This window comes from Arvicanthis niloticus, chromosome 11, assembly GCF_011762505.2.
Source record: "Arvicanthis niloticus isolate mArvNil1 chromosome 11, mArvNil1.pat.X, whole genome shotgun sequence".
NCBI classification, from domain to species: Eukaryota; Metazoa; Chordata; class Mammalia; order Rodentia; family Muridae; genus Arvicanthis; species Arvicanthis niloticus.
In genome coordinates, this window is record NC_047668.1 from 13,500,877 (window position 1) to 13,523,310 (window position 22,434).

A 22,434-nucleotide genomic window follows, 5' to 3' on the forward strand; every position below is an offset into this window, starting at 1 on the left:
TACCAGGTAATTTACAGAAATTAGGCAGGGCTGCAACCATTGGTGGAGCTGGGCAATGCGCCTTCATTCTCTCAACTCTTAAGGGAATTACTGTTGATTTTATGTACTTTTGTTTGTTGAGTTTTGCTCTAAAGTATTGAACCAAATCTTTAGTCCCATTAGATATCAGCACCCCACCTTAGCCAGTTTGAGACAGGGTCTCATGTGGACCAGGCTGGCTTCAAACTCACTCTATAGCCATGGATGACTTTAAACTTCCGATCCTTTTGTCTCCACCTCCCAAGTACTGGGATCCCAGTATGTGCTGACTGGTGTGGTTTTATATAGTACTGGGGATGGGACTCACAGCTTCCAGCACAATAGGCAAGCAGCTCACTAACAAAACCACGTCTACAACACCTCAGATGCTCATTTTAAATTCATTAATCAATTAATTTTACTTTTTTGAGACAGGGTCTCTCTATGTAGCCCTGGCTGTCCTGGAGCCTGCTCTGTAGACCAGGCCAGTCTCTACCTCATAGAGATCCATCTGCCTCGGCTTCCTGAGTGCTGAGGTTAAAGGCATGTACAGCCATTACTCAGCTCTTAGCAGGTCAATTTTAAAGCTATACTTTCCAAAAACTGGAATTTGAATGACACTGTTAGAAGTGTAGACCTTCTGGCTATTTCTTGCTTCTTTTTCTCCAAGGATACCTATGGCATTTGCTTTTAGTGAGAGCCGCTGAAATCGGCATACTTTATCTACCACTGGGGCTGCTGAATAGGCCTTAAATCATCAATATCTTTTATTTGTGTTTAGAGAAGACCTTCTATTATTAAGAAATTATGATAAAAGTAAATCTTCAATGTTACCCTGAGGTTGGGAATGGTGGACGAAGACTGAAGGGAAGAAATGCAGGTGACATGAGAGGAAGTCGCTTCAATGGAGCACTTTTCTATCCCTTAGTGAACGCCACTGAGACTGGGGACTCACACATACAATCATGCAGTCCTTAAAGAAGGGAGAATGGGAGTCGGGAGATACACAAACACGCCTGCAATTTTCAAAGAAGAGGGATATATGGATCTTGAGTATGAGAACACCAGCTCAGACCACAGAGGGTTAGGAAGTTGTATCATCACCAAGAGTATGCCACAGACATAGCCCCTTGCTATAATAGGACCCTAGGGGCCTGGCACTGGAACTTCCTGTGCTACACACATCTGCTGACGGGCACAACAGGATATGGAGCTCCGCTCAGTCACAGAAATGTCTCTATCATATCGCCTTCATTTTCCCACAGGGCCTCACTATGTTAGCCTAGGTCCTACCTCAGCCCCTGAGCTGGATTGTAGGCACACGCCATCATGTCTTCATAAACTTTTCTTTAGAGTGATAGACTCATGGGAGAGAGGTCAAGAAATGGCCAAGGATGGATCTTGTATGTACTTGCTGGTTGTACAGTTAAGGGTAGGATGGCGTTGGAAGTGGCACCAAACCATACTATCAATACAACTAGAATTTTAATGTAGTCCTATGTTTTTAAAGATTTACTTATTTTCATTTTATGTGTGCTGATGTTTGTCTGCATGTATGTATGTGCACCATGTGCATGTCTCATACCCTCAGAGGCCAGAAAAAGGCAATGGATCCCCTGGAAATGGAGTTACAGATGGTTGTGAGCTACCATGTAGGTGCTGGGAACCCAAATCTGGTCCTCTGCAAGAATAACATGCTCTTCACTGTTGAGCCATCTCTCCAGCCCTCCTACAGCATCCTAAAAATACTTAGTACAATTTGGCAATAAATTTGTTTATCCCTTCCTGAGATCTTATCTTAGATGACAAGAATTCTGGGATATTTCCCCTGTATAAATAACAGACTGTCTAGTATATAGTAGGTCCTCAAAATATTTCTGCAAAATGAGTAAAATGCAGACTCCATCAAAGAATAACTAAAACCCAAAGTGTTTATTATTATTTAAAAGAAAGAGAGAGAACTGACTCAGGGCCATAAACACTAGCTGTCCCCATCTGTCTCAATGGTTCCCGGGAGGGAGAAGGAACACTGTTGTCCCTAAATCTTTCTTCTCTGATCCTTGCCCTCCTGGAGGAGATGCACTACATTTCTATCACCACTTGCTAACAACAACATCAAGTGGCTCCCTGGAGGGAGGGAGAGCGTGGAGACATGAAGTAGGTAAGGGTGCCGGGCCGTCGTGATCGTTAGGAATGGGAGCATTCTTCAGTGTGTGTTGGAGTCTGTGTTGGACAGCATCTTGTTCCTCCTGGAAGGCTGTTCTCAGAATGGTGGAGAATTATCGGTGTGCTGTTCTCCCTCAATATGTCAATCATGGAGCCAGTGTTCTTACCCCGAATGTGTGTAAGAGAAGCCTGGAGCCCGTGTCAGATCCCATCTCAGGATCCACCGGTACACCACTGGGAAGGGGGTTTACCCCTGAAAGCTGGTCACAAGCAGATTGTGAGGAGATGTAAAGTGACTGTCCCAAGACTCCAAACTCTTCAACTACGTCAGACATGTTTCAAAATGAACCCAGAAAAAAGTAGAGTTAGATGGGGTGGGTGGGAGACAAATGGTCTCAAAAGACACCCACGGCACAGTGCCTGAAAACCCTGAGTCTGCCCTGATCTCGGAGAAGATAAACCAAGTCAAGGATCTCCTAGCTGAGACTGCTCTGGACTAGTGAACGGGTACCACATGGAAGAGTAAGAGACTCAGAGAGAAACAAGACACAGAAGGCAGTCATGAAAAGGAGGCAGGCAGGTCCTAAGTCGGACAGCCTCAGTTCTAGTCATTTCCTGCCTGCTGGAAAAACAAAACACAAACAAACAAACAAACAAACAAAAACCAGAGTCCATGTGAAAAGCTCCCACTTAGAAAAGTTTTTCTGTAATGTTTCCAGAAACTGACACCTTCACTTCCAAGGCATAAGAGATGTGTTCTGATGTAAGTGGCAAGCGGGCTGTCTTGGTTTGGTTTGTGTTGCTGTGACAAACACATGACAGATGGCAACTTGGGGGAGGAAAGGGTTTGTTCGGCTTACGTGTCCTGATCACAGTCCATCATGAAGGGAAGTCAGAGCGGGAGGTCAAGGCAGGAATCTGCAAGCAGGAACTTTAAGCAAAGGTCATGGAAGAATGCTGTTTACTGATGTGCTCTGTATGGCTTGTTCAGCTCGGTTTTTGTTTTGTTTTTAAACACAAACAGAACCACCTGCGCAGTGGTGGCCCCACCCACAGTGGGTGGGACCCGTGGGACCTGCCCACATCAGTCACCAAGACTTGCCTCACAGACCAGTCTGGAGTGGGCACTTTGTCAACTGCTGTTCCCTCTTCCCAGATGTCCCTAGCTTGGGTCAAGTTGACAAAAAGGTAAAAATTAAGTAATGATGCTATGACCTTCCCAGGACAGGGATGACTGACACCACATACTAAAGAATAAGATTAAATTCTACTCATGCACTATTTTAAAAAGGACACATATAGATCAAAGAAACCCAATGTAAAACTCAAAGATTCTTAGAAAAAAGAAAGGGCAGAAATCTTCAAGAAAGTAAAGAGAGGGCCAGGCTGGCAAGACGGCTCCTGGGTACTGCACCTGCTACCAAGCCTGACAACCTGCTCAATCACCGGGGCCATGAGATGGAAGGACTGACACGAGAAGGCTGACATGCACACACAACAAACAACTACAATAAAATTTAAAGGAAAGTAAAGATAGCTACAGAATAGGAGGAAGGTCTTGCAAATCACTTCTATATCCGATAAGGACCTAGTAGCTAAAATACATTTGAGAAAACTTCCCTACTTACTGTAAAAACAAAATTAATCTAATTTTAGAAGACAAGTGATCATAATAGTATTCTCCAAGAAATGTATACAAATGGCTAATCAGCATATTAACAGATGATGAACGTCGTTAATTATCAGGGAAGTACAAAGCAGACTCACTTGAAATAACTTCATCCCTGTTAGCATTGCTTCTGTGAGAAAAACCCCAAGCAGATCATAGGCTGTGTTGGTGACGACGAGGAGAGATTTGAACCTCATACTTTTGGTGGGAACATAAAATGCTGCAGCCCTTTGGAACAGTTCCTCAAAAGGTTAGAAAGAGAGTTTCCGTATAATTGAGTGATCCTACTCTCAGGTAGGTACCCAAGAGAAAAGAAAGCACAGCACATAAAATGATACAAGCTAGGTGTAGGGCTCACACCTGGATTCCTAGCATTTGGGAGGTGGAGCCAGGGAGATCAGAAGCTGAAGACCATCGAGACTCGGCTTTAAACCCCCTGGCTCTGCTCTCTGTTAAAACACAAGGCTGAGATGCTCAGTGGTTAAAAGCACTGGCTTCTAGGGCTTCGCTTCTTTCTTGGCATACAGAAATATGTGTGTGTTTGTGCAAGTGGAGGGTTAAGGCAGTCATCTAATTATCTGAGGCGTGCTCTGACCTGCAAAAACATGCCTTCTCCACTCATACAGAGTAAGTGAAACACGGGTTTCATACAATGCCAAGAGATTCAGCAGTGGAGTCCACGTTGTTAGATGGCTCCATTAATTTCAGTCTCACGTATGTCCCACGCTGGCCTTACTCACATAGCAGAGGATGACTTTGAACTTCTGACCCTTTTGCTTCCACTTCCGGTGCTGGGGTTACAAGCTTGTACTATCAAACCTGGTTTATATGACACTGGGGATGCAGCTCGGCAAGCCCTCTGCTGAGTTACATCTGCACCCCCACGCCACCACTTTACTACGTAAAAAGTCAGGAACAACCTCAATACGGAACAGTAGGAGAGTAGTTCTTACTCATTCAGGATGGTTCCCGAAATATTAAATTCTGTAGAGGAGACCTTACTAGATGAAACACAAGACCAAAACTAAGCTAAGCTGTATGTTTAGATATATATTGTCTCAACCTAATGGAGAGAAAGAAAGGAGTGGGAAGGCAGGCAGGCACATTGCATCCTGTAGACTCCGCCTCAAAGGGAAAAAGAAGAGAACCAGAGATGGGGTCCATGCCTATTATCCCAGCACTGGGGTCATAGGGGCAGGAGGATCAGGAGTTCAAAATCATCTCAGATATATTCTGAATTCTGGGGTCAGCCAAAGCTATTCAAGATTTTATCTAAAAACAAACAAGTGGAAATACAGACTGGAGAGATGGCTCAGTGGTTAGAAACACTTGCTGCTGTTCCACAGGACCTGTGTTCAGATCCTAGCACCCAGGTCGTTTGGCTCACCACTGTCTGTAACTCCAGCTCCAGGGGATCCAATGCCAATGTCCTCTGAGGGGACCCATACTCACCTGCACCTACTCATAAGGAGACACACACTCCTACACATAATTAGAAATGATAAAAATAAATCTTAAAAAAGAAATGGAAATATTGGTTACATGTGGCGAGATGATTTTTGTTTTTTTTTTTCCTTCACATTTTCCAAAATAAAAATATATTATTTTTATAAATCAGAAAGCCTTAAAATGTGTTAGCCTAATACCTTAGCTTCTGAAATGTGGATCACAAAATCCTTAGCTGACATAAAAAAAAATTAATGGAGCATGCCTGTAATTCCAGCACTCAGAAGGAGGGAGCAGGAGGAGGAAGAGCATAAGGTCACCCTGGGCAGCAGTGCGGGCCATGTTGGACCCCATCTCAGAAGTAAGCAAAACAACAAACACATCCACGTGTGGGTTTGGGTTTGCATTTGCCACGGCGCACATGTGGAAGTTAAGGGAGCTTGCAGGAGTGATTCTCTCTTTTATCATGTGGTTCCAGGTATTGAACTCAGGTCATCAGCCTTAGTGACAAGAGCTTTACCCACTCAGCCATCTTGCCAGCCCCCGAAACATATATTTATTAAGGCAGGCATGACAGTACACATCTGTAATCTTAACACATTGGAAGCAGAGCAGGAGGACACCCTGGGTTAAAAAGTTCCAGGCCAACCTGGGCTACCTAGTAAAGCAAGGTCTCAGAAAATGAAACACACACACACCATAGATATGTATATGTGGGGACATATGTATGTTTGTATACGTGTAGTTAACATCCAAAGTCTGTGAACTGCACCCTGCTGTGGTACTGAACTTTTTGGTTCTTATCTCTATGGCTAATACTAAAGTTATACACAAGATAAACCGTGATAAGGACTAGTGTTTAAAGATACTCCAGGCTGTGGGTGTGTGTGCGCAGGAGTGGAGGATGACCTGGCTAAGGTCTGAAGCCTGGCATCCCCTCACAAAGTAATTCATATAGGCTAGGATTAAATTACAAGTGAAACAACAAAGAGCCAAATGTCAGGGTTGCTTTCACTGCAATCCCACGTCTCAGTGATAACCAGTAACAGACATGGAAATAAAATGGCCAGAATAAATACTGAGAAGTAATGGAGTCTTAGGTGTGCTCGTGTTTTACAGCCACGGGGCTGGTGTATGGCCTTAAGGTTTTCACTCATAAGTTATTTTGGTAAAAGTCTGAAACTCTTAAAACATTATGTATATTTTGTGGGATTATTTTGGTTTATTTGAAGAGAGACTGTTGTTTCCACTTATTCTCCAACCAGTAATTTAGTAAGGCTGCCTATTCTCTCTTTCCTGAACAGATCAGAAGAAGTTCAAGGGGGCTTCCCTGCATACAATAAACTGTGCCAGGAAAGTGGGGTTAGAGGATGAAACATTAACTAAACCATGAACACTCAGTAATATGAACAAGACCAGCACAGCTACATACCAGATCACAGACCAGCGTGGACAAGAAAGTCCACAGAGTCCCTAGAAGAGGAGGTACAGAAGTCAGTGCCTACCGAGAGGGACAGTCAGAGAAGGACTGGCTTCCATACAGGTTGCCCAATCCTAAGTGACAGCCGTGGATGCTAGGTATAAGCAAACCTAAATGAACTCTATGCTTCCTATGACATGTGTATCATGTCATAGTGACCTTAGTGGCACTGACTTACCCAGGTTTGTCCAACCCCTTCAGAGCCTCTCCTTCCAACATGACATCTTCCCATTCCTTTCTGTCAGTTCTCACACAACCCATTCACTCCAACCTAGTAACTGTGTTATGAATGACATAGAGTGCCCTCCCCCCCCCCCAACCACGAGGGCTCACAGGAGAAATCCCTTTGGTTTTAAAGGGAAATAATATTTTCCCTCAACAATGTATTCCTATTTAATCTTATGGATGACGTGACTCTTACAAACCGATGGCTCTTAGAGAACTAGGTCACTTGGAAGATATACCAGAACTGGGTGTGCCTCCATACTTCCCAGTCTCTAAGCACTGGTCTTCCAACCTTACCCTCTAGCAACGTTGAGTACACTGCAGCTTCTTCAGACACACCAGAAGAGGGCATCAGATCCCATTACAGATGGTTGTGAGCCACCATGTGGTTGCTGGGAACTGAACTCAGGACCTCTGGAAGAGCAGTCAGTGCTCTTAACTTCTGAGCCATCTTTCCAGCCTCCAACTACAACTTTTAAGTTTTTAAGTTTTTAGTATTCATTTTCCAAAACTACCCAGAAAAGAAAACTGAATTATTGAAAACAAACAAACAAAACCAAAGCCAACACTAAACAAGTACAGCCTTAAGAGCAGAAATGCCTTCAGTCTACCGGCTTTCATTATTTGGGGCTGGGAGAAAAACCTCAGCCTTCATACCCAATTATTATAAAAGAAAAACGCTATTTTAAAATAATATCACCACAAAACTAATAACTACTGCAGCATTATTACTGTAATAATTAAGTAGGAATAATTTACATAGCTTCCAAAACAGGAATCCATTTACTGGTAACGATGGAATCACTACTTCCTGACAACAGAAACTTTTGTTGTGATTAAAATTGGTGTTATTTGCATAGTGGCCTCTACCTGTGACAGTCCCAAGGAGGATGTTTTAATACATTGTCATAGAAGCGAGGTACACACCAGAGTGATTCACAGTCAGTCTTGCCACACCCCAAATGCTTATCACACAGACACATTAAGAGGGAGAATCAATTAGGCATTACGAGGTCGCCAGAAAGATAACAGACACGGGAACCAGGCAACAAAACATGACACCTGATCACCGGATTAACGCAACCCAGACGTTTTAACTATTACGAAAGGTGTGCCTTTCTGGAAATTTGGAAAGAAAGGACTAGGAAATCAAATTCAATGCAGAAGTTTTGCTTAGCTCCATACTGTTTTCTACTTTAACACCCTTGATAGCTTTGCTCAGCCTCACCTGGTTGACGGTTGGTTGGTCTTCATGCACAAACTGGTAACTGTCAGAATAATCCTAAGAGGTGCAGGTTAGTCTAGCAGTCACATGGCGAGAGAAAACTCAGGTGTGCCAAGCACCAGGAGTGGGTGGCATGGCAGGTGACAGAGAGCAGTAGTCAGCCCAGCAGGGTTCAGCCTAGGGCGATCCGACTTCTCTGTACCCATGTCATGAAAGATGAATGGTCAGGAAAAACCCCAAGAGCTACACCTCATGTTCCTCAGTCAACCTGGATAGTCACCCGCGCATCCTTGCTGTGAGGAACTAGATAACTATTCTACCTTTAAAAATTTTTTTCTAAGATGTATTTATTTTATTTCTATGGGTGCACTGTAGCTGTCTTTAGACACATCAGAAGAGGGCATCAGATCCCATTACAGATGGTTGTGAGCCACCTTGTGGTTGCTGGGAATTGAACTCAGGACCTTTGGAAGAGCAGTCAGTGCTCTTAACCACTGAGCCATCTTTCCACCCACCACTATTTTACCTTTTATCCTTTCAATTTTTGTGCTTTTCCTGAGACAAGGTCTTACTCTGTAGCCAAGGCTGGCCTTGCACTGTCATCCTCTGACCTTAGCCTCTTGCTACTATACCCAACTGCAACTTTTTAAAATTTTAGATGTATTTATTTCATGTGTATGAGGGCTTTGCCTGCATGTATGTATGCTCAACACATGAGTGCCTGGCACTAAGAAGAGGTTGTCAGATCTCTTGTAGCTGGACTTACAGATGCCTGTGAGCCACCACGTGGGGTTGCTAGGAACTGAATCTGGGCCTTCTGCAAGAGCAACAAATGCTCTAACCACTGAGCCATCTTTCTAGTCCCAGGCGTTAACTATTTTTAAAATAAGGAGTTACTTTCCCAGCATGCAATGTGCTTATAGATTAAATAACTCTTGCTGGGAATGTATAGCTGGGTTGTAAAGCATGTGCCTCGGCTTTAGGGTTTTTTTTTTTTATTCACCAGCACTACACACAAACAAGCCATCTCTGCTGGCCAGTTTTATGTCAACTTACCACAAGCTGCAGTTCTGACAGGAGGGAACCTCTACTGAGAAAACGTCTCTCTAAGATCAGGCTATAGTCAAGCCTGTGGAGCATTTTGTTAACTAGGGTTTGATGGGGGAAGGGCCAGCCCGTTGTGGGTGGGACCACCCCTGGGCTGCTAAGACCTAGACGATGTCTAAGAAAGCAGACTGAACAAGCCGTGGGGAGCAAGCCAGTAAGCAGCACACCGACATGGCCTCTGCTTCAGCTCCTGCCACCGGGTTCCTGCCCTGTTTGAGTGTCTGTCCTGACTTCCTTCAGTGATGGATTGTGATGTGGAAGTGCACACAGACTCTTCTTCTAAGTTGCATCAGGGATTATAATAAGCTAGCAGTCAGTTTGAGAGTACAGGACGATGTTTGCAGGGCGTACGAAAACACTATGGCACTTTAGTTTACTTACTCACTTTTATTTGTGTGGGTGTTTTACCTACATGTATGTCTGTGTACCGCATGTGTGCCTGTTGCCTGTGGGGGCCAGAAGAGGAAAGTAGATTCCCTGAGACTAGAGTTACAGATGAGTGTGCTGGGAGTTGAATCTGGGTCCTCTGGGAGAGCAGCCAGCACATGTAAATCTGCTATCTAGGATATCAGAGGATGACTGTATTTACACACATGTACATGCATGTGTGTGGAGGACAGAGGGCAAGCTCATGAGTCATTCCCCAGGATGACTACACACACACACACACACACACACACACACCACTCACGTGCGCGTGTGCACGTGTATGTGTTTATATGACTGTGTGTGCATACTTACATGCATATGACAGTGACAGGACAACAGAATTTGGCATTCCTCAAGTACAGTCAGTCTTTTGTTTTGGTTTTGTTTTTTGACAGGGTCTCACTATGTAGCCCTGGCTAGCCTGGAATTCATTATGTAGATCAGGCTAGCTTTGACTCCTGGGAAGCCATCAACTTCTGCTTCCCCAGTACTGGGATTAAACGTGTAACAGACTCCATTTTGCTTTGTTGTTGTTCCCCTCCCCGGTGTCTACTAGCCTGGATTTTTCCAAGTTAGTTCCTGACCAAGTCCTGGGGATTTCCCTGTCCTTGCCTCCCTGGAGCTGGGATTAGAAGAATGTACCACTATACCTAGCTTTTAAAACCCATGTTCTGAGAGTGAACCAAGGTCTCATGACCCCAAGGTCTTTACCAATGACCCCATCCCTTCAGTTCTACCCCCATTCCTTCAGCCCTACCCTCTCTCTTTTAACTTTCAATAGAGTCTACAGAGTTACTCACTCTGTAGCTAAGATAGGCACAGACTGGTGCTATCAGACCTGGTTTCAAAATTAACATTTTGCTTTTGTTTGGGACAGGGTTTCGTGTAGCCCAGCCTGGGCTCAAACTCATTTTTAAAGCTGATGGCATCGAATTCCTGATGCAATTGCCTCTACCTTTCAAATTCTAGAATTATTTGGCAAGTGCCATCACAAACAACTTAAAGTTAAATCTTTTAAAATCTTTTTATTGTTTTTATTAGAATTATTCATTTTACTTTATATGTGAGTGTTTTGTCTGAATGAATGTGTACCATGTGCATGATGGGTGCTTATGGAGGTCACAAAAGTGCATTAGTGCATTGGATCCCCTAGAACTGGAGAACTGGAGTTACAGACAGGTGTGAGCCACTGTATAGGCGCTAGGACTTGAACCTGAGTCCTCTGAAAGAACAGCAAGAGCTTTTAACTGCTGATCCATCTCTCCAGCCTCGCTTTTAAAGTCCATTTATTCATTTAGTGTGTGTGTGAGCGTGTGTGCGAGCATGTGTGTGTGCAGGCCAGGGAACGACTTCTGGAGTCAGTTCATTCCTTCTACTACATGGTTCTGAATCTTGAAATCAGAAATGTTAATTTAAAAAAAAAATGGTTCATTTTGAGTGAGTCAGACAAACTTTGTGGGTTAGGGTTTAATTTAAAAATAACTGAGTACCTGCTGTTCTTTACATTTTTGCCAGGGAAACCAGGAAGGAGGATGGAAAAGAAGCAAGTCACGTGTGATGGTACACAACTTTAGTCCCAGCACTTGAGAGGCAGAGGCAGTCAGATCTCTATGAGTTCAAGGTCAGCCTGGTTTACACAGTGAGTTCCAGGACAGCCAGAGTGACACAGTAAGAACCAGTCTCCAAAACAAACAAACAAACAAACAAACACACACATACACAGACACATACCACCAAAAAAAAATGAATGAATGAATGAACTGTAATGAAGAAATAAAATACTATCAAGGAAGTGGAGACCATCAGATAAAATGGCTGCTTTTTCAAAGGACTCAGGTTCAATTCCCAACACCCACACGTGAGTAACAACCGTCTCTAGTTCCAGGGGATCTGAAACCTTCTTTGGGCCTCCCACAAATGTGGTGGTGGTGCCCAGATATATACACAGGCAAAACACCCACACAATACAAAAAAAAAAGTCAACTACCTTTCAGATTCTAACAGGAAGAGACATCTACTGCTAAACAGCTGATCAAAAAAAATCAGTTACCATGTCCAATGACCTATCGATCCAGTCCCCTGTAGTGCACAAAATTTCAAACCAAATCAGAAACAACAATTTTTGACTCTAGACTCCAATACAGGAAAAGAAAGAAAATACTGAAACATTTCTCTAAACGAACAAAAGATATAAAAAGAAAATCCCTGACATAGAAGCGATATCTCCTTGAAAGTTTGGGGATGGAGAAACAAGGCAGGCTTTCAGGAAAGCCTCCGTTAACCAGACCGTGGTGAAGCCACTACACCACAGAGTGTTCCAAAGGAGTCACACTAGACGTCCGCTTTGGTGTTAGCATCTGCTGTTGTGGACACAGCAGGAGCTGAGCGTCCTCACTCCCATAACTGAAGCAGTGTCAAGCACAGCTGGTGACAATTCAGCATTACTACAGCTTGCAGCAAGGGGCCCAAGCTTACGGAGGCCTAGAGCATAGCTGACTGTACCTTAGCTGCTTCATGCCCGGAAACATTAGCAAGAGCTTATGTAAATCAATAGAGAGAAATAAAATAACTTGAGTGGAGGAAAAAAATATGAAAAATCACTGCCAAGTAAACGCTCTACCAAATGACCTTTAATGGCTAATACCTTGCCTCTGTTTTCTCCCCTCACTGTAGTAAAAGCAACTAAGAGGTAGTAATCAGAATGAATTCTGCAGCATTTCCACCCAAACAGCTTTCCAGTCACTGTTGCAAGCAAGCTGCGGGCATGAAAGCATTTAGTGCTCATGTCTGCCCGTAATTCTTTTGAATTACATTATAAATTTCCATTCTGCTGAAGCCATTTTAACCAATTCTCCGTTTGTTGCAGAAATAGGGTGCAGAGTTGGGAACAGCTAGCCAGATTAACTAAAATGGTGCAAAACACCCTCCACACGCCCTCTATTAGAGGTTTAGGAACACCGGCAATCCAAAGTGCAGGCTGCAGAAGGAGTGCGTGCGAACAAAAGCATTAGGATAGACGCTCGCAGGTGTGCAGGGTGCAGAGGCTCATGGGAGAAGCTGTGGTGTAAGAACCTTTCCATTTCTTCTTCTGTTTCCTAAGTGAAAGGCTGCGTGTTGTTTCTGTCTCCTCAAAGCAGCCTCACGTCACTAAGCATTAACGGACACTTGGTGACTATGAAGAAAAACTAATTTTTTTACAAATCAAAGTTGTGAAAACATGAGTCAAGTATGAGTCACAGAGACTTAGAATTCCCTCCCGGGTTATTCTAAGAAAACGAATCAACAAAAGTATCACGTACAACTGCAACAAAGGACCTAGATTTAAAAACAAAACAAAACAAAAAAGCAGAATCCAAGCAGAGACAGCCTACACTGCTGTTAGAACTCATTTCTAGCTTGACTATTGTAACAAGACATCAACGTTCTCAGCGTTGCGGCCAGAAGCTAGTCCTGCTGAGCTCCTGGTAAGACTGCCTTTCCTGCCCTGCTGAAGTCACGTGACTGGGCAATCTACAAATCTACTTTAGCTGTTGATAAAGCTCAGCAGAGGGGCTTAGTGGGAGAAGGCGCTTGCTGTCAAACTATGTCAACTTTAGCTTAGCTGCAGAACCAGGTAGACGCCAGAGAGACAACCCACTTGTCCTTTGACCTCTACATAGACACCACAACACATTCACATGCACATATTCAACACGCACGCGCACACACAAACACACACACACTCACACACTTGTACGAACATACACATGCTAGTAATCAACTTTGCAAGAGACATTAGAGCAGAAGCGTTACAAGCCAACATAGTGGCTGTGACTTCTCTTCCCGTTACCGTCACTATTATTAGTCCAGTCACTCTACTTCTGAAATGAGGGTAATAACAGAGATGGCTTAAATGAGTAGCTATTTTTAAAAAGCTAGTATAACCTAACCTATCTTCACTAATAGAATTGGGTTCTGTTTTTCTAGAATAGAATCTCCATACAAAATCTTGTTTTTTCTTTTGCGCATGTACAGATGTGTGTGCATGCATATGTGTATTCGTGTGCAAATACATGTATATGCATGTGGTATGTATGTGCATGTGTGTATGTGCTTATATATGTGGTATATGCATGCGTGTGGTGTATTCATATGTGAGGGTGTGTGTATATAGTGTATGTATGCATATGAGAATGTGCATGTGTGTATATGTGTGTATGAGTATGTATATCCATGTATGTGTGGCATGTACATGTATAAGGATGTGTGTATATGTGTGTATGTTGTATGCATGTGTGAGAGCACATGTGTGAATGTATTGTGTGTATGCATGTATGAAAATATATATGTTTGTATGCATGCATATATATGTGAGAAATATGTATATGCATGTCTGTATGCTCATGTATTTGTATGTGTATACATATGTGTGTGGTGTGTGCATGTGTGAGGGTGTAGATGTGTGGTGTGTATGTATACATGTGTGTATGTGTGTATGTGCATGTATGTGTGCATGAATGTATGCTTGTGGGGTTATAGGTATGTGCACACATGTACACATGACTTACGTAAATATGAGGGTGTGCTTGCCTGGCAGGTATACATGGAGGCCAGAGGTTGATATGGTATGCTTTCCTTAATCACATCTCTATTCTATTTTTAATTATTTGAGACAGAATCTCTCGCTAAATCTGGAGCTCACTAGTTGAGCTAGACTGGCTGGCCAGCAAGCCCCTGGGACCTGCCACCTGCCTGCCTGCCTGCCTGCCCTGACCCTCAGATTGGGGTTACAGGCATGCACTGCTATGTCTGCCTCATATGTGAGTGCTGGGGATCTGAACTCAGGTCCTCATGTTTGTACACACTCCCGCTGAGCTATCTCCTCCCAGCCCCTTTATGTCATACTTCCTTTATAGAGCAGATGACTGTTTACTTGGGGATTCAAGTTTAGACTCTTGAGCACCAGTTCAAGCAGGGAGACATCTTTATGAAGACTGCTAAAAATAAGACAGTAAGGCCATCAGCTCTCCAAAGTAGGATACTAAACATATTCTAAAACCAAGAACCACAAGAGAACAAACCACCAGGCTTCTATCTCTACGTGCTTTGGGTTACTTTATTCCCTTGCTTTTAAATGTATTTATTGGGTTATGTGCTAAATATTACAATAAAGTCCACTTCAAGAATTAGCTCATTTGGGGACTGGAGAGATGGTTGTAAAGGATCTGGGCCCAGTTCCCAGAACCCAGGTCAAGGAGCTTTAACTACTCCCAGCTCCACTTCTGCCTTCTGGTCTCTGCAGGCACCTGAGTGTGCATGGTGCACATACACACATGTAGGTGTGCACACATACATGATAAATAGATAAGTGCATCTTTAAAGGGTGACTAGCTCACTTAATTTTCACACAAGGCACCTGGAGGTTCTGTATCTTAGCTGTAGACAGCAAGTGAAAGAGGACGCTCCGAACAAAGCGTACAGTGTTAGCATTCTGGCTGAGAAGCAGGCGTTGTCTCTAACAGGTTACACAATTGACTGTAGCCTCAACTGCCCATCCTTTCAAGAATTTTAAGAATTTTTGAGATGTATTGAGCATTCACACACAGCCCAGCCCTTTTCTCAGTGCTGAAGAACAGTGGCAAGGCGTCTAATCTCTAGAAATTATATTTTAATGGAGGAGATGGATAAATTATGAGAAGTATAAATAATTGCAGAAGCTAAATTAGTTACTGTGTTGGTTAATTTTTGTCAACTTGACACAGACTAGAGTCACACTGGAAGAAGGAAACTCAATTGAGGAACCGCCTCCATCAGATTGGCCTGTGGCATGTCCATGGGGAATTTTCTTGACTAGTGATTGGTGTGGGAGAGACCAGCTCACCTTGGGCCCTGCTATCCCTGGGCAGGTGGTCTCTCGTTATATAAGAAAGAAAGATGAGCAAGCCACAGGGAACAGAGCAGTAAGCAGTGTGCCTCCACGTTCTGTTTCAGGTCCTGCCCTGACTGCCCTTGATGACACAGTGTAGCCTGTGAAAGAACCACCCCCATGCTTTCTTGTTAATGTTTTATCACAGCAACCGAGATGGAAACGTCAACATGATGGAAACGTCAACAACTCCTTACTGCTAAACAACTAACCACCCAAACTGGTGTTAAAAATAACACTTATTTTCCCATTTTGGGTTGAGTTCCAGATAGTTTTCCAGTATCACACAGTATATTGGCTGAGCTCGTCCTTGTGTTCAGAATCAAACTGCAGGTTGCCTGGAGTCTTCCTGTGTACCCTGGACTAGGCTCAAACTCGTGTCGGTCCTGCAGCCAGCTCCTGACTGCTAGAATGGCGGGTGTACACCACCACAGTCATCTATGTGGTCACTTTTGATCCGCTAGAGATGTGCACAGGGTTGATATAACCCAAAGAGCGGAAGTGGGTGAGCAGAGCCAGCGCCTCTCTAGGATCAAGGAGGCCTCCTGAGGTGCTGCTGATCATGAGGTTGAAGGAATAGCAGTACAAAGAGGCTCAGGCGGAAACAGGCTCAGACTCTCTGAGGAACAAAGACTCTAGTGAGCCAGTTAACAGACTGAAGACAAAGGGGAAATGCCACTGAGGTGGCTGGAAGGAGGTAAGTGTCCAGAGACAAAAGGCTCCATTGTCCCCAACCAGGAGCTTAGATGTCATTATACATACTGTGGAAGGTTGTCACTGAGCAGGGGAAGAAGCAAGCAGACAGCGTAGATGTTTTGATAAAATGTAATGTTACTGGCAATGCAAAGAAGCAATTAGGGTGTGGGGGAAAGTTTTGGGGTGCCAATCAATACAATCTGTTAGTAATTGAATATGGGACTAGTGAAAAGAATACATTTTTGTTTTTTTTTTTCCTGAAACAAGGTCTCATTCTAGGTTAACTGCAAACTTGTAATCCTCCTGCCTCAGCCTCCAAAGTCCCGGAATTACAAGTATGCACCACTAAACTTGCTGAGAAAGATAATAATTAAGCCTGGAATAGTTGATTTGGGAGCTTGAATTGGGTCGATGATGATGCCAAAAATATACTCACTTCACTTTAAAATCATTAAAATAATATAATTTCTATTTATCTTTATCCATGCAATGTCTCTTTCTTTTAAAAACATGCAGGAGCGTTCACCTGTATGTATGTATGTGCCCTACATGAGCGCCCATTGCCACTGCGGGCCGGAGGAAGGCATCGGATCCTCTACAGCTGGAGTGAAATGGCTGTAAGCTGCTATGTGGTGTTAGGCACCAAACTCAGGTCCTCTGCAAAAGCAGCAAATGCTTTTAACCACCGAGCCATCTCTCCACTTCCCTTTTCTTCTTCTGGATCCATTCTTTCTATGTAGCCCAGGTTAACCTAGAACTCACTGTGTGTAGTTCAGTCTGTCCTCCAACTTGCAATCCTCCTGCCTCAACCTTCTGAGTGCTGAGATTAGAGAAAGTTAAAATTTGGAAGGAGGGTACTGAACTCGCTCTGTAGACCAAGCCAGCCTCAAATTCACAGAGATCTACTTAATTCTGCCTCCCAAATGCTTGATTAAAGGCATGTGCACCCACCTCCTGACTCACTCAGGAGTTCTCTATTTAGGTAATTCAGGAGTTCTACAAACAGTTTATCCATCTGCCACGACTGTGATGTGGTCGTACAAAAGCGAACTCATTGGTAAAGAAATGCAGAAGGCACAGCTGCCATGACTCATCTGTATGGATGAAAACTGGAGCTACAGCTGAACAATAACAAAAGCAACAGCAGTGACAGCTGATATTCCAGGCTTACGATGTGTGCTAGGCGGCGAGAGATGGGTTTTGTTGTTGTTTTTTAATATTTATTTTTTCTTTTTTCACTTTGTACTGATTCTTTGTGACGTTCACATTATACACCACAATACCTCTCCCCTCCCCATCCCTTTGTATCTGCCCTCTGCCCCTGCAACCCCCCCCATAAAATAAAAAAAAACAAAAACAAATCTCGTTGTGGAAGCTGCAGTGTGTCAGTGTGTCCCACAGCACACCTTTCGTCCTCACTTCTTTACTTGCAAACGTTGACCGCAATGCTCGTTGGTCTGGTTCAGGGTCTAGTGCTGACTGCAATTCTTAATCAGCTCTATTATTTGACTATCTGGCCTAGACTGAGTCTAATATTAACGCAGAATTTAGGATTTCCTTTCTTCTTTTCTTTCTTTTTAAGACAGGGTTTCTCTCTACATAGCAGACCAGGCTGGCCTCAAATTCAGAGCTCTACCTGTCTCTGCCTCCTGAATGCTGGGATTAAAGGCCTATCTACCATGCCTGGTCTAGAATTTAGCATTTTCCATTGTCATGAATGACAGAAAAAAAAAAGCTATCAGATAAAGGCCTACAGACAAGCATGAATTATTGTCCCACTGTGGAGTTCACTCGAACAGTAATTACAACTACACTTGTGAAGCTCTCAGACCAAGGGCTTGCACATATGGTGTCATTAGATCTTCCGAACACCTTTTGGAGAAAGGAACCATCTAGTCCCTTTCCACAGACTGGAAAAGAGCCGAGGATGGCTGTGAACTCCCGTTCCTCCTACCTCCACTTTTTAAGTGTTGGGATTACAGGTATGTGACGCTGTGTCTGGTTTATGGGGTCCTGGGGACGGGATCCAGGGCTTTGTGTGCTCTTGGGAGGTCGTATACCAAGTGAGCTATGTCTCCAGCACAGATCTACCCTTAATTTCAAAACTAAGATGCCATTTACAGGCTGCTTAGAGAAACTGGGAAACTGCTTCTGACAACCCTGGGTGTGCCAGAACTTATGGGAGCACTGTGCAGTGGCCTTCAGTTCTCTGTCTCCTTTTCTAAAAATGTGACAGAATCACTCATCTACAGATTTCCTCTGAAAGGCTAGTGGACACACCCACCACCCATCCTTGATATCCTACTTCCCCCAAAAACCCAGTCCTATTTAGCCAATATCTGGCAAACCAAGTTTTAGGGCTTTATGGAAAGCTGAAAACCAAATAAAAGGTAAATGAACAGGAGACTCCTATTTTTCACTAGATGGGGACTTTCCCAAGTGAGTCCATCCAAAACTGAACTCTTCCAAGCCTGACTGGTCAGAACTGCATTCTTCATTTTCTGCTTTGCCTTTGTTAAGAGACAAAGATACTTTCAAACTCCTCTCATGGCAGGAGGATCAGGAGTTCAAAGCCAGACACAGCCACATACTACCTTGTCCCAAAACAAAACAAACAAACAAACAAACAAGGCAACAACAGAGCACAAATTCCCTTGTGACTTTTGCAGACAAAGCATAAAATGGCTGAGCCAAGGAAGCAGCACCTCAGAGAAGAGGCTTTGCTTATGTTGGCAGCAACTGCTGAACAGGGCGTCCAACCACAGAAGAACGACACCAATCACCAAGTGTAAGAGCCACAAGCTGAAATCCAGGCACTCTCTATAATCTAATCTTAATGTTCTGGTTGTTTTCCAGGGATTTATTATACAAATTGAGCTTTAATTTTCTAATCTCTTTGCTGCTGAAAAACCAGAGTCATAGAGGGGAACACTTGGGAGGCAGAGGCAGAAGGATCTCTCTGAGTTCAGGCCAGTTTGGGTCTACAAAGAGAGACAGTCTCAAAAAGAACAGAAGGAAAAAAAAAAGAATGAAAAATCCTGGTAGCCTTCTTTGAACCTGCTAGCATATTTACAAATTGATAAAAACAAATGATCATCCAGATAGAAAACAACTGCATAGGTTAATGTATGAATCTACCATGTATAGGAAAACACGAAATAATGATTATCTAATATCTCAATATTATATCTTTCAAATTAGACAAATGTGATCCAGAGGTAAACAGTGACTCTAAGAAGAAAGGAGAGGTCAGGAGGGGGAGAGCCGAGGCTGTACACAAAAGGAGAGGTCAGGAGAGGGAGAGCCCAGGCTGTACACAAAAGGAGAGGTCAGGAGAGGGAAAACCGAGGCTGTACACAAAAGGCAGCTGGTTCTTGACAAGAATTATTTCTACAGGGAGGGAAAGACAAAATAAAACATACTTACATTTTGAGATTCACGCCCCTTAGGAAACATTTTTGCAACATTGAGGCCGTCAATAACAATATCAAAAGGAGGACAGGTGTTCACAAAGCTCTCAAATCTCTTCAGTTCCTAAAAAGGCAAAGTCAGAGGAAACATTAACAGGAGTTAGGGGCTGGAGATGTAGGTCAACACTTGTCTGCTCTGTCTGAAACCCTTGGGTTTGACCCCCAACTCTATAAACTAGGTGTGCCTCCACCCTGAGAAGTGAAGACAGGAGGAGCCGGAGTTCAAGTTCATCCTCAGTTATACAGGGAACCCAGGCCAGCCCAAGACGGAGAAGACCCTGCCTCAGAACGCATGGATCTAAGAACTAGTCCAGAGAACTAGACTAGGACTTCACTGTAAACATGTTGAGGTAACTTAGCGTTATTTTGATAACTGAAAATATTCCTCCCTTAGGACCCCCCACTCCTTCCCCAACACATGTACTGAAATTTTAAGTCCTGTTCTGTAAGCCAAGAGAAGGGAGCACCTGGCAACTGTGGTGAAAAAACAAGGATCTATCCTTTTTATTTTTATTTCTTTATAGTTTTTGCTGGTACACACCTTTAACCCAAGCATTCCGAAGGTAGATATAGTTAGAGCTGTGAGTTTGAGGCCAGCCTGGGCTACACAGAAAGTTTCATGCTAGCTAGGGCAAAACCGTGAGAATGTCTCAAAAAAAAAAATTCTTTTTCCTTCAATTTTGTTTTTTGAAACAAGGTCTTTCTATATATTCCAAGCTGGTTTCAAACTCACTATGTACTCTAGGCTGGCCTGTGTTGCCTTTAATCCCAGCACTAGGAAGGCAGAGGCAGCTGAGAATATCTGTGAGGCCAGCCTGGTCTACAAAGTGAGTTCCAGGGCAGCCAGGGCTATTACATAGAGAAACCCTGTCTTGGAAAACAAAACAAAACAAAAACAAAAACAAAAAACAAACAAACAAAAAACCAAACCAAACCAAAAAACCAAATTCATATGTTTAAAAATGCTATGGTAACACACATACCAGAAAAACAGCTGGCATGCTAGTGATACCCCATCCCTGAAATCCCAGCTCTGGGGAGTTAGGAGGAAAAGAGGAGAGAACTATGGGGAGTGAGGGGATGGTGGACAAAAGAGTACAGTGGAATATTTGTGGCAGGAAAGCTACTGTGGGAGAGAAAGGTGGTTAACAATGGAGGGGGTACAGGACAGGAGGAAGATGAATAAAATCTGAATAAGATCAGATACAACGACACACATGTATGGAAGTTCAAACATATTTCTAAATTTATGCTTGGTACTAGCCAAAAGACTAAATATTATAAAAGAACATAATATAGACAGAAATAAATAAAAAGGAACAAAAGTCAAAATAATTTTAAAATGAGTTTATTCTTTCATAATTTCACATATATATATTCTTCCCCCTTATCCTCCTTTTTAAGATTTCATATATATTCATGTTTTACCTGCAATGTGTGTCTGTGTGAAGGTGTCAGGTTCTCTAAAACTGTAGTTATAGGCAGTTATGAGCTGCCATGTGGGTGCTGGGAATTGAACCCAGGACCTCTGGAAGAGCAGCTAGTGCTCTTAACTGCTGAGCCATCTCTTCACCCACCCACCTTGCCCCCAACCTCATCCTCTTTTATCCTTTTCTCATCTCAAAATAAATTTAATGTAGAAAAGCTGTCCTTACTCCCTATTTCACACTGTGTACAAAATTATTTTCAAATGGGTCACAGAAGGCGGAGGAGATGAGTCAGGGGTTGAGAGCACTGGCTGCTCTTACAGAGGACCCAGATACAATCCACAGCACCCACACAGCAGCTTACGACCATCTTCACTCCTACTCCAGGTGACCCAATGCCCTCTTCTTGCTTCCTTGGGCATCAGGCACACCAATGGCGTAAGCAGGCAAAACTCTATAAACACAAAATAATAAAATAACTTAAAGTAAAACTTCTGGGGCTGGAGAGATGGCCCGGTGGTTAAGAGCACTGGCTGTTCTTCCAGAGGACCCAGATTCAATTCCTAGCACACACAACTGTCTGTAACACCAGTTCCAGGGGATCTGACCCCCTCATACAGATATATATGCTGGCAAAATAACAAAGCAACATAAAAGTAAATAAATCCAGGTAGGTGGTGGTGGCACACACCTTTAATCCCTGTGCTCCAGAGGCAGGTGGATTTCTGAGTTCAAAGCCAGCCTGGTCTACAGAGGAAGTCCCAGGACAGCCAGGGCTACACAGAGAAGCACCTGCCTCTGCTTCTTAAGTGCTGGGATTAAAATTATTCTTTAAAAAAAAAAAAAAAAAAAAAAAAAAAAAAAAAAAAAAAAAAAGCTGGTCATAAAGGCATATAACCTATAATCTTAGCACTTGGGAGAGCAGATTTGCCTGCTTCTGCCTCCTGAATGAAGACCAATGATCTTAACATGTACCCACATACTGCAGGCGCAGCATTTTTTAAGACAGGAAGAAAGGGGATACTGGAACATCCTGGATGTGCGGATGTCTGCAGGGGAACACCAGCTATTCTAGACACCAGCAACGCTCCTGACATGGGAGCATCAGTAAAAAATGTCTTCACACCCAACGTCTACATTATGTGACTTCTTTAGGACATGGTTCCCAGAT

General features: G+C 43.3%; 1 protein-coding gene across 1 annotated transcript in view; it reads right to left on the reverse strand.

Moving 5' to 3' along the window:
- The window catches only part of Prorp (protein only RNase P catalytic subunit), an 82,332-nt gene that overhangs the window by 32,487 nt on the left and 27,411 nt on the right, over positions 1–22,434 (reverse strand). The window contains 1 exon segment of the mRNA XM_034513950.2: positions 19,793–19,900. Within this exon segment, the coding sequence (XP_034369841.1) occupies positions 19,793–19,900 (108 nt within the window).